At 33.6% G+C, this 13,314-nt stretch overlaps 2 protein-coding genes and 2 long non-coding RNA genes across 4 annotated transcripts; all 4 read left to right on the top strand.

Moving 5' to 3' along the window:
* The first annotated feature begins 1,129 nt into the window (after positions 1–1,129).
* On the top strand, positions 1,130–5,826 carry LOC145129124 (uncharacterized). The gene is made up of 3 exons (XM_079063867.1): positions 1,130–2,573; positions 4,713–4,937; positions 4,994–5,826. The coding sequence occupies exons 1-3, from the start codon at positions 1,130–1,132 to the stop codon at positions 5,824–5,826; spliced, it is 2,502 nt and encodes an 833-aa protein (XP_078919993.1).
* A 108-nt stretch (positions 5,827–5,934) lies between these two features.
* Positions 5,935–6,793, top strand: LOC145129114 (uncharacterized). Its single transcript, XM_079063862.1, has 2 exons — positions 5,935–6,654; positions 6,761–6,793. The coding sequence occupies exons 1-2, from the start codon at positions 5,935–5,937 to the stop codon at positions 6,791–6,793; spliced, it is 753 nt and encodes a 250-aa protein (XP_078919988.1).
* Positions 6,794–7,586: 793 nt separating this feature from the next.
* On the top strand, positions 7,587–8,338 carry LOC145109100 (uncharacterized). Its single transcript, XR_013708769.1, has 3 exons — positions 7,587–7,656; positions 7,813–7,951; positions 8,259–8,338. It is a non-coding gene; the product is annotated as an uncharacterized LOC145109100 (long non-coding RNA).
* A 1,224-nt stretch (positions 8,339–9,562) lies between these two features.
* Positions 9,563–9,970, top strand: LOC145109095 (uncharacterized). The gene is made up of 3 exons (XR_013708768.1): positions 9,563–9,628; positions 9,705–9,795; positions 9,876–9,970. It is a non-coding gene; the product is annotated as an uncharacterized LOC145109095 (long non-coding RNA).
* The last annotated feature ends 3,344 nt before the right edge of the window (positions 9,971–13,314 follow it).

Raw genomic sequence — 13,314 nt, 5'->3', positions numbered from 1 at the left:
ATTTTTCGAGTCATGTTATTATGTTGAAGTTTTTAATTTGTAAGTTTGTTATATACTAATTCTTTTTTGTATTTTCTTGATTTAAGTATTCTTTTAAAAATATCATTGTATGTTGTGGTTGAAATTTTAATGTAAATTAGATTAGATTCATGTTATCGATCATATGTTATGGAAAGTGATATATATATATATATATATATATATATATATATATATATATATTATTTAATTAACTATTGTATACATGTTTGTATGTTCATGTTGCTTCAAAACAATAATTAATTAAAAATCATGGATATGTCATATTATCCATATTATCTATGTAAGCCTTTTTTAAAATGCAAATTGTCAATCTTATCACTTTATATTTTAGTATATGTTTAACATTTTAATTATAATAATAAGTGCTTTTTAAAAGTTTCTTTCACTTATTAATAATAACAAGTGGTTTTAAAACTAATAAGCAATAATTATTAATAATAAAATCAAATTACATGGATATGTCATATTATCCATGCAAGTCTCTTTTGAAATGCAAATTGTCTATCTTATCATTAATGCATGTTTCACGTTTTAATAATAATATTAAGTGTTTCTTAAAAGTCTTCTTTAACTTATTATTAATAATAAGTGTATTTAAAATTGATGAATAAAAATTTAAAATGATAATAACATCAAATTATTATATATATATTAAATAAATGAAGGAAAGGAACAGTAATCGTATCCTTATTTTGTCAAAATCGGCCCCTGAAGTTACATTAACTTTTTGTCCTTCTATTTTCCTTAAATTCCCACTTTACTCAGTGTTCGGTATATTCTTCCTTCAGCCGTCCTCTTCTTTTTTCTGCTGGTCAGCGTTGAAGAATCGTCACTTTAATGTCTTTCCAGATTCTTCTGAACCGGCCACCACCTTCCACGTGTCTTATTCGTCTTCATTTGCTTTTGGATCGTTGACCTTCATTTCATTTTCACTCTCTTTTTCTTCCTTAGGCGTCATCTGCTTTGCGTTTCTCCACCTCGATCTTCCTTTCTGTAAGGTAAAGTTTGTCTTTTGTTTTGCGCTTCTTTCTTCCGTTGTCATCTTCTCCGTTCCTTTATTGTGGTTGTGTGGTCGTCTACGTATATCATGGCGGTTCCGCCAAAGCGGAAGCATTGTGACGGTGCTTCGTCGTCTGGGGGTGTTCCTATCAGTGGTCGACGGAAGTGCCCGCGTCTTGATCGAGTATCTGTGCTTCCCCAGTATGGTGACTGTGGTGATTGTAGTTGGATATGTGAGTATTGTGGTGCATTTTTCTGGTATGTGGAAAGGGCTCTTAATATGTCTACACTCGCCCACACAAGGTACACTCATTGCTGTCGAGGTGGGAGTGTCATTCTTCCATATCCTTCTACATTTCTACCTGAGTTTATTACCCTGTATGAAAGTCGAAATTTTTTAAAGGATATTAGGGCTTATAATAGTATGTTTTCTATGACCTCTTTTGGGGCTAATGTTGATGAAGAGGTGAATGATAGCCGGGGTCCATATGTTTTTAAGATATCAGGTCAGATCAGTCACAAGATTGGGTCGTTTTCTCCCGATCCTGTAAAAGGTCCCAGGTTTTTACAGCTTTATCTGTTTGATACAAACCATGAGGTTGAAAATCGTCTCAGAGCTTTTGATCGTCCTAGAGGGAAAAGTTTAGATCCTACTGTTGTCAAATTTCTGGTTGATTTCTTCAGTGCCAATAATGAATACGTTCGGACTTTCAAGACTGCAAAACAGATGGCAGAGGGAAGTAATTTGCAGTCATATGCAGTTCGACTGTTTAACAACATTCAGGACCGTAGGTATGATCTTCCCTTACCAGGGTCCCTGGGATGTATAGTGAGTGGCGATGACACAACATGTAACACATATGACATTATAATTCGTTCACAATCCGGTCGGCCCCAACGTATCAGTAAGCTCCATCCGAGTTACATGCCTTTACAGTACCCACTTTTGTTTCCATATGGTGAAGAAGGTTGGTCGCCCCGTTTGAGGCTTCGCAATCGGAGAGGCACGAGTGGTGAAAATCTTACTGTAAACATGTATTATGCCTATCATATCCATACACGTCAACATATCTGGTCTCCAATTCTGAATGCATCACGGCTCTTCCAACAGTATTTGGTTGATGCGTATACATGTATAGAGGAAAACCGTTTGGATTACATTGTAAAACATCAGGCAAATCTTCGTTCTGATTATGTTAGTGGACTCTATGATGCGCTTTCAAAGGGAGATAGGGAGGCGGGTGCCGTTGGGAAACGTGTATTTCTACCTGCGTCATTCACAGGTGGTCCCCGGTTCATGTACAGTCATTATTTAGATGCACTTTCCATATGTAGGGTGTATGGGAATCCACAATACTTTATCATGTTTACATGCAATGTAAAGTGGCCAGAGATCACCCGGTATATGGATACACATCGCCAAACCGATCTCCATAGTAGAGCGGATATCATTGCTCGGGTGTTCAATATCAAAGTTCATGAGTTTATCCGGTTTCTTAAGGAAGACAAAACATTAGGCGAAGTAGATGCATGTATGTTTTCCACTTGCCTCCTCATACAATTTTCATATGATGTTATGTGTACTTTGGTAGGTATAATGTATAAGGTACTATGAGATTTCCTGTTTTACCTGTCTGAACCTGCTTCATGTACACTATTTTTGTGCCCTGGAGGTAAATATAACTGAATTATTATTATTATTATTATTATTATTATTATTATTATTATTATTATTATTATTATTATTAATATTAATTTTTTGGTTTTTTTTAATATATATTGTTATTATTTAATATGCTATGTATCTTGCTGTCAAATCAGTTGATTTTTGTTGATTGTATGTTTTGTGGATGTTTGTCTTTCATTGTATATATTATATTCTCTGTGTTTCTTCCAAATTGTTATATATATGGATCTATCAAATTAGATGTTTCTACTGTTTTCAATTGTGTCATTGTACATGTATGCTAATTCAATTCCTTCAAATAAAGTTTAGTTAACCTTTTATAACATATGCACCTTCCTATTGACTTCATTGCTTTTTATAGATTCTCTTCATTTTCTATTTATGGTTTCTGTCTTACACCTGTTCTTTTGTGCCCTGGAGGTAAATATAACTGAATTATTATTATTATTATTATTATTATTATTATTATTATTATTATTAATTTTTTTCGTTTTTTTTAATATATTGTTATTATTTAATATGTTATGTATCTTACTGTTAAAGCAGTTGATTTTTGTTGATTGTATGTTTTGTGGATGTTTGTCTTTCATTGTATATATTATATTCTCTGTGTTTCTTCCAAATTCTTATATATATGAATCTATCGAATTAGATGTTTCTAATGTTTTCAATTGTGTCATTGTACATGTATGCTAATTTAATTCCTTCAAATCAAGTTTTGTTCACCTTTTATAACATATGCACCTTCCTATCGACTTCACTGCTTTTTATAGATTCTCTTCATTTTCTATTTATGATTTCTGTCTTACACCTGTTCTATGTGTTACCGTTTCTGCTCACTTTTGGTTCTATTTCCAGTTGTGGTCGAGTTTTGGTTTTATTGATTGCTTTCATTTTCTATCTGTTCTCCGCAAATTACCCTTTCATAGATATGTTGATGCTTTTAGTCTTATATGCAGCCCTTCGCTATCTGATATGTTCTTCAAACATTACCCCTGTATTGATAAGTTCATTCTATTGTCACTGTGTTGTGATATGTATTTGTTTCTGTTTCTGTATACGCATCGTCATTGGATTAAATGTTGGCTCTATTTTCAGGAATCTTATTGGTTATTTATCAAAAAAATTTATCATAAAGAAATATTTAATTGAATTTTTAATTATTGTTATATGACGGGACCATGCTATAGTGGAAGTTGTATTTTCTTAATTATTTTTGTTTTCTATATGTTGTTCGAAAATTACCGCTGCATTCATACGTTGGTGCTCCTGCCACTGTACGTATCTATTTCTTATTCTTCACTTTTTTTAACTTCTTACATGTTCATTCCATGTGTGACATAGACTATGTAAATTTCTTAATTCATTGTCTGCTTCTCAGGTTCATACATATTTTCAAAGCTATGTATGTGTACATATGGTATCATTTCTACCCTTACGTGTACCATCTTCACTTTGTATACTTTTTTTCCAAATTACAATTGGATAGATAGTTTCCTACTCCTATCGCTACATTCATATCTTTCTTATTGTCAACCTTTTATCACTTCCTACATATTCAATCCATATGTTATATAAACCATGTAAAATTCCTAATTTAGTACCATTTCTGTTTCTGTATATAGATTTTACAATCTGCATACATTAACATTCGTATGTTCTTCATACTTATTTTCGTGAGTTCATACATTTAAAGCTGATGACTGTCCACTTTTCCGTTTCATTTCTACCTGTGTCTTGAGTTTTTTTAGTCTCCCTTTCATAAAAACTTTAATTTGCCGCTGCACATATCGTTTTTATTATTTATTTATTTAATTTATATATATATATATATATATATATATATATATTAATTTTTTTTTGTGTTCTAAACAATATGAAATTACAATTTCTTTGTTATAGTGTTGTCTTCTATGTTGCTGTTTCTACTTCCCGTTATACACTGTCGTTGGTTTATGATTTACATATCTGTACATTATTGCAGATCTGTACACCATTGAGTTCCAAAAAAGGGGTCTTCCCCATTGTCATACGTTACTCTGGGTATCTGCTGCCAACCGTATAAAAATTGGAAGTGATGTTGACAAGTATATCACAGCTGAGTTGCCAGATCCAATTAAGGAGCCAAAACTATACGAGACGATAACAACCTGCATGATCCATGGTCCATGTGGACCACTTAACCAAAAACCTCCATGTATGAAAGAAGGCAAATGCAGCAAACACTTCCCTAATCGTTTCTTGATGCTACGTTTTTTGACACAGATGGATATGTACGTTACAAACGTACGTCAACTATACGCCACACTACTGAATATGGACAGATTGTTGACAACGTATATGTTGTGCCCTATAATAAAAGGCTTTGCTCACGATTCTGTGCACATATAAATGTTGAGTATTGTGGTTGGAGCATGATGATCAAGTACCTATTTAAATATATTTCCAAAGGTGCAGATCGTGTCAGATACACTATCCAAAAGGAGGGATCTTCTAATGCATCACCCAGTTCAGTGCATACTGGTAATCATCACAGAACTGGAAATGAAGATTACCGTCCTATAAATGAGGTCCAAAATTTTTTGGATGGGCGGTATATATGTCCACATGAGGCGGCATGGCGGATATTGGACTTCCACATACATCATCGGCATCCACCTGTTCAGATTCTAACCGTTCATGAGGAAAATATGCAACAATTGGTGTTCAATGGAGACATGTCAATACCCGAAGTATTATCTAATCCATATGCCAGCATTACTACCCTGCTTGGGTGGTTCAAAAGCAATTCAGCGGACCCTGAAGGCCATGATTTGACATATCTGGACTATCCAAAAAATTACAAATGGGATAAGTCAAGTAAGTATTGGGGTCGTAGGGTTTACGAATCATCAAAAGCGGTAGGCCGCCTTGTATTTGTACATCCGACTTCCGGTGAGTTATTCTATTTACGGATGTTACTATGTCACCAAAAAGGATGTACATCGTTTGAGGATTTACGTACTGTTGCTGGTACTGTCTATCCAACTTTCAGGGCGGCCTGTAATGCACTTAGATTAATAGGTGATGATATCGAGTGGTTGACATGTTTCACATAAGCTTCGACATGGGCAAATGCATCACAGCTACGATCACTTTTCTGTCATCTACTGCTGTTCTGTGAGGTTAGCAATCCACTTTTGTTGTGGAATACTGCATGCGATAGGATGAAAGATGACTACTTACATACCCTTAGAGTCGAAGTACCAGATAAGACAATTACCTCTGCTGCTCAAATTGTTGAACAGCAACTACTTCATGATTTAGATGACACGCTCCGTTCCGCTGTCCCATCTAAATCAATGGCAGATTTTGGTCTTCCAGTTCCGTCAGTGAATGTGATTGGTGTTTTACAAAATCGACTGCTATTGGAAGAAATAAGTTATGACAGGGAAGCACTACTGAAACAGCACAATGATCAATTACCAAAGCTGAACAACGACCAACGATCAGTCTATGACAGAGTTGTTACTTCCATAGAGAATGAAACGCAAATATTAATGTTTGTTTATGGACACGGTGGTACTGGTAAAACATTCTTATGGACGACTATTCTTTCGTATCTGAGATCAATAGGCAAAATCGCTTTGGCTGTTGCTGCATCTGGAATCGCATCACTTTTGTTACCCTCTGGAACAACTGCACACTCAAGGTTCAAAATACCTATTGATTTAAACAACAAAAAGTCGTGTGATATAAAAAAGCTTACCTTCCTTGGAGATCTTATGAAACATACAACACTCATTATTTGGGATGAGGCACCAATGAGTGACAGAAGGTGTTTTGAATTTTTGGACCGTTCACTTAGAGATGTGCTAGACTGCGATGAAAAACCGTTTGGAGGCATATCAGTGCTTCTTGGTGGTGATTTCCGCCAAACTCTTCCTGTTCTAACAAAAAGTACACGTTCTGGAATTATAGCACTAACTCTACCAAGTTCATATTTATGGACATATTTTATAATTCACTTTTTACATACGAACATGAGACTAGAGTCCTCTAACACAATACCCCACGCCTCAATGACTTTATCAGACTTTGCCACATGGCTGCTAGCTAGTGGTAATGGACATATAGGTGTGCCTGACAAAGATGACCCACAAGACTCAAGTTGGATACAAATTCCATCTTCACTCCTAATATCACCTTCTCCCAATTCCCTACAAACCTTAATTGATTTTATGTATGGGGATGGTGCACTTAATGAACCGACTGCCACACTGCTTTCAGCAAGAGCGATAGTTTGTCCCACAAATGATTCAGTTGATGAGATAAACGGTCATGTTTTGAAAATGGTGACAACAGGTGGCAGGATATACAATAGCACGGACACCATTCAGCCGAATGGGAAACACACATCAGACTTGGAAGGCCTCTATCCAATAGAATACCTGAACCACCTAACCTTTCCAGGAATACCACCACACGAGCTTCTACTTAAGGTAGACTGTCCAATAATGCTGTTAAGAAACATAAATCAGAGGGAAGGCTTATGCAATGGTACCCATATGATTGTTTCACAATTGTTACCAACTGTTATTGAAGCGACAATCATAACAGGCACTTCGATTGGAAAACGTGTATACATACCACACATAAAGTTCATACATAAGTCAGCAGATCTGCCATTCATCTTCTCACGAAAACAGTTTCCACTGAAAGTCTGTTACGCAATGACTATCAACAAGAGTCAAGGACAATCACTATGTAAGATTGGAATATATTTGTCACAACCTGTCTTTGCACATGGACAACTCTATGTTGCCCTCTCCCGAGCAACATCTCCAGATTCCATAAAGATACTAATAAACAGCAGTGACACGACTAAAACCAACGAAACAAAAAATGTTGTCTTCAAAGATTTACTACGCAGAGTGACTTCAACCGAGGTCTACAGTATCACTGCCTGTTATACCCTTCATCACCGTTACTACTTTTCATTTTATTCATATGTTCTTCAATGTTTGAACAGGTTTTAGATGTTTATACAATATTTTTTTTTCATCCAAATATCTTGCTTACCTCCGCACATTTCTTTATAATAGAAAACACAAACAAGTAATGACGAGTATCTCAGAACTCAAAGCTGAGGGTATCGGAGGCCCCTTACAAGTTAGAATACTACGCAAATGGAAACACGATGTCCGCCAATATGAGACGTGGTACCTGGCTGTTGACAGATTTGTAAGTTACCACCAAAATATATTACACTAAAAACAGGTTTCAAATTGCAATTTTTCAGCAAATGAAAGGTCTATCAAGAAAATTATTATTTATTCAAAATATAAGGAAAAGAGGTTTTGGATTTAAAATTTTCAACAAATTTGAAATTTGTATGAAGAAAATTCTTAATTATCACTCTTTAATATTGACAAACCAAACCGCTTTGTTGCTTAAAAAACACGTATGATTACCACACGATACAATTCTATAACAATAAAAACACATCTAATACCATTCAATCTAATGTTATAATAATCTGTTTCTACAGGGAGATGCAATTCAAATTCTTGGACAGCGAACAAATCAGAGCTACATTGAATCTGTTTTCAATGTTTCAGAATGTTACATCATATCAGATTATAGTTGTCCTCAGTTAGACAAGTATCAAAAAGTTCTTGAAAATGAGTTCTATATTGATGTTGGTCTCAAGTCCATCATACAACCAATTCCAGACACAATAATAGTTCCAAAAAGTTGGTTTCGCTTCGTATCAAAGTCAAATCTGATACAACTCGGAGAAACACCACCATACTATCCAGGTATTTATTAAAAACCTCGATATAACTGAAATGTAAATTTGTATTACTTATAATTTCTACAAAATACCATGGGAATCACTTTTGTACATCTGACAAAAAAAAATTTATTCATTTCATCCCAAATCTTAAAGGCAATAATCCAGGCCCATTATTGAAATACAGAATTCTAACTTTTCTAAAGCAAAACAGTATTTCCCATAATAAGTATCTATGATATAAAAAATTTAACCAAAAATTGTTCTTATTGGTCATTTCATAGTTTTTGGCCTTTTTCTTATTTGCCTCCAAACATCAACAGACGTATATTTGTTAGCTTTGAAATTAAACAAAAAAAAAAAAAAATTGAAGGTGGGAAATAACCAATATGAACAATCTGGACATAAATGTTTTATATTATTCAAAGTGATTGTTCATATTTGGTTGGTTTTTTTTTTTTTTTTTTTTAGTTTCAAACTTGACAAATATACCCCTGCTGTTCTTTTGAGGCAAGGAACAAAAAGGGTAGAAACTGTGAATTGACAAATATGAACAATTTCGAGGTAAAGTGATTGTTCATATTTGGTTTTGTTACATACTTCCACTTACTTCTAAACAGACTTCATTGGCGTTCTATCAAAGATAAGAGATTGCACGAAAGCAAATAGAGAACCATTTGTGTTGCTTATACTAACTGATGAAAGGTATACATACTAATTATGAAACTACACTCATAAATTCTATCATCACCGCCTAACACCAAAAACAATTGAAATTCCATTAGTGGCAGTGAACTTGCAATCAATCTATGGAAAGAATGCATAACCAATCCACAGAAATATAACCGTGCCTCCCTAGATCACCCATCTACAACAACGGTTGTTGCAGTAGCAAACCTAAAACCATCAACATCCAATGGTACACTCCTCTGTATGGCTCCATATATATATATATATATATATATATATATATATATATATATATATATATATATACATCATATCCTCTAATATTCTTAATCACCAAATACGTTCTATGTAGGAGCATTACGGCACGACTCATCACATGCTACACATATCTATGTCAATCCAGATATACCGGAGACAACATCACTCATAACTCTGTAAGTCACATAAATTACACAAATATGGTAGAATCCATATTATTTCAATTCTATACCAACAAGAACATGGTTTCAGATTCACAGGACCCTCAAGGCCGATACCAGCACTATCAGGAACTCCCTCAACCCTATACAACATGAAACTGAAAAACAGATCTGATCTACTGGTAACACAATATGAATAATATAAGTATATACAAATACAATCTCTTTCCCACTCTGACAACTATTTGCTTTTTATCTATAGGATAAAACATTCATAGTAGAAGCTTCAATCAAGGAATTTCACTTTCAAAACAGCTGGTACCAAACAACATGTCCAATTTGTAAAGATCCCATTTTCAGAAGAGGCGAACAGTGGTATTGCAGTGCACATGGACTCATTGAAAACCCAACCTACACGTAAGTATCTTCTCAAGCATACAGAAAACCATTATTCATCAACTATACTGCTTACAAGTTCTTTATATCAATAGATGCAAATTCACAGTCACCATTACCGACACTACAGACACCATACCTGCGGTTGTATCCGAAACAGCGTCTCGGAAGCTGTTAAAATCATCACTTCAAAAGTTTATATCTGACAACCCGCTCACAAGCAGAAACAGCCTCCCTTCCATCATCACTGATCAAAAAGAACAAACAAAAACAATGTGTATCCAAATGCTTAGGACATCAACAACCGACAACATCCGTTTCATAATAATTGACATCCAAGAATCAACAACGCCATCAGAGACACCTGTCCCAACAACACCAGCCGTACCGCGGATGACAAGAATGCGACCAGATGATGGAACACTAGAGCCAAGCAGACCTCCTCGCCCTGTGGCACGCACTCTCACCTTCACTCCACCAGGTAAAAGTTGATGTACTGAAATAAAAAATAAACAACAAAATACCAAAACAAATACTAATACCTTTTCATTTCTCCTATCACAGGGCCACCACCACCAAAAAATCAAAAACGAACCACAAAATAGCAGATATCATGAAACAACACTAAGAAATCAAACTTTTGTTTTGGACAATATGTTTATCTTTTGTAACAGACATGCTAAACAACTATCATATGTAATATAAACAATAATAAACAGACACCGTTTGCATGCTTCCACTTTTCCAAAATTTCACAAAAAACAACCTATACAAATGATACTTACATAACAATGTCATATTTAATATCACACTAATATAAGCGACATACTTATCCTACTCTATATTAATATGAATCACCACATATACAATTAAATAAATTTATATACAACAACAATTAACAATTTACAAACTACATCAATGAAAACAGATACCATAGGGTTAAAAGTAGTGTATTCAAATAGATATACATGCTACAAAGCATATTGAAGACAAGCCAGCTATTAATTTCGATTCATATATTATCCCATTTTCCAAAACAAATATACCTCTTGTAGTCAAAGATTTCCCCAGATATTACCCATTTAATACCACACCCAAACCCAACAATCACATCTATCAAATAAAGGAAAAAAAGGTCACAGCCACCCTAACTCACTGCCTCTAATAAATACAATCCAACAACCACAATAATCTCCTATAAAATCATACACCAAAGATATCGACTTCTCCACCAAACACCAAACATACAACATGGAAGCGATCATGCAAAAACTTCAAGACCAACTCCAGACAATGAAGGAATCACTGGCAATCGTTCAAAGCACATACGAGACAAGGACAACTATGATAAAAGAAGCACCGGTCGACATGCCGTACACCCACATTGTCATCACGGACACCTTCATCAAAGACCTCGACCAAGACACCGTCATCATGCTGGACATGTTCGAAACGATGCAAGACAACATGAGTTCAGCAACAGACATCTGCAGGAAGATCATTCGAGACCATGAAGCACCGTGACGACAAATACCAGTCCAACACTTTTGTAATCAAATGTTCTATAGTCATCCTTTAATGGATCGACAGTTTTGTAATCGAATATCCTATAACAATCCAGTAATGAATGATAACTTTTGATGCTTATCCCCTAATATATTTATCTATTCTATAAACAGATTCCTTATATGTGAAAATACATACGAAATTTTCTGACCAAAACTTCTAACCGAGATCATATGCCGACATCAGGTCCCTCTGCCCCCCGCTCTGCCCCCCGCGAAGCGGGGGTTAGCAATCTAGTTATAAATTACATTTAGTTATAAATAAATTGTATTTTAAATGAACATCATTATTGAAATTAGAAAATGATCGCACAAGTAAAAATATAAGTAATCAATAATAATAATTGTTAAAAATAATACTAATTAGATAATTATATTTAATTCTATTAATGAGGCATGTGGGTTCATGTCAATGAATATTATTGTTCAATATATATATATATATATATATATATATATATATATATATATATATATATATATATATATATATATATATTAGTGTAAAAATATTATCTCAAAGTTAATGTCAATAACATAACAATTTTAAACATATACTTTTCAATATTTTAACAATATATTTTTAATCTTCGGTGCGTAACGTGCGGAAATTCGACTAGTATATTTATAAATATATACATACATGTACATACGTGATAAATCAATATAGACATGTACATAGGTCATAAATTAATATAGATGTAATTAATGTTTTTAGTTGGACAAGAAAGCATAATAGTCCGGGATGGTGTTGTTAAATCAGCTTTTTATATATATATATATATATATATATATATATATATATATATATATATATATATATATATATATATATATATATATATAGAACCCAAAATAAGCCCAATCGCGGCCAAAATGTAAAAAAAAATAATAATAATAAAATAAAAAACATGATTTTATATTTGTGTGTATATACAAATTTATGATTAGTAAATAAGTAAATTTGTTATTGTATATATATATAAAAAAAAAGTTGTTTTGCATATAGCCAAATCACAAAGTTGAACAGTGAACACCCAACAAAAAATCATATATATATTTTTAAGAATATTTAAGAATTTTTACTACAGTGCAGCTCTATGGCGGTGTCTATAGGCATTAAGTAACTTTAAAAAAAAAAAATTCGCCAAAAAAAGTTTGGCGCGGTTTCGAGGTTAAACCGCAAACCGCAACGCATGTGCGGTTTGAGATTTTTAAAAACTGCAAACCACACCGCGTATGTTTCTAAATCGCGTTATGCGGTGCGATTGGTGCGGACGGTTTCTATAGTTTTTGTGCGGTTTTTGCGGTTTAATTAACATTCTCTATTTTTAATAATATATACATAAACATTACGCATAAGTATACTAGTTGATGGAATCACCATAAGTTGCCTTAACCTACGTTTTATCAGTTCTTGTCGTTGTTTCATTTAATTTGTGAAATTGAAAAAAGCCAAATAAAAACCTACTAATTTGTTCCCAGGAAGTGAAACCATATCAATCGTGATTACATCCAAATTCAGTAGTAATATACATCCAAATTCATTAGTAATAAAACCAAATTCATATTTTTCTGAGTGTTTCTAAGTTTTTTATGTGTTCATATATTTTAGACAAATAATATATATATATATATATATATATATATATATATATATATATATATATATATATATATATATATATATATATATATATATATGGAAAAGTGTATACATTACAGCCCCATTTAAGCTTA

This window comes from Lactuca virosa, chromosome 1 (genome assembly GCF_052849685.1).
Source record: "Lactuca virosa cultivar CGN04683 chromosome 1, Lactuca_virosa_CGN04683_v6, whole genome shotgun sequence".
NCBI classification, from domain to species: domain Eukaryota; kingdom Viridiplantae; phylum Streptophyta; class Magnoliopsida; order Asterales; family Asteraceae; genus Lactuca; species Lactuca virosa.
Note: the sequence above shows the minus strand (reverse complement) of the source record. Positions and strands in the feature narration are given on the sequence as shown.

Excerpts from the sequence above, each read along its gene's own strand:
- LOC145129124 (XM_079063867.1), top strand. The coding sequence starts at position 1,130 with ATGGCGGTTCCGCCAAAGCGGAAGCATTGTGACGGTGCTTCGTCGTCT. Across the intron at positions 2,574-4,712 it reads ATTAGGCGAAGTAGATGCAT|ATCTGTACACCATTGAGTTC; the intron begins GTATGTTTTCCA and ends ACATTATTGCAG. Across the intron at positions 4,938-4,993 it reads ACCTCCATGTATGAAAGAAG|ATGGATATGTACGTTACAAA; the intron begins GCAAATGCAGCA and ends TTTTTGACACAG.
- LOC145129114 (XM_079063862.1), top strand. The coding sequence starts at position 5,935 with ATGAAAGATGACTACTTACATACCCTTAGAGTCGAAGTACCAGATAAG. Across the intron at positions 6,655-6,760 it reads ATTTCCGCCAAACTCTTCCT|AGTCCTCTAACACAATACCC; the intron begins GTTCTAACAAAA and ends ACATGAGACTAG.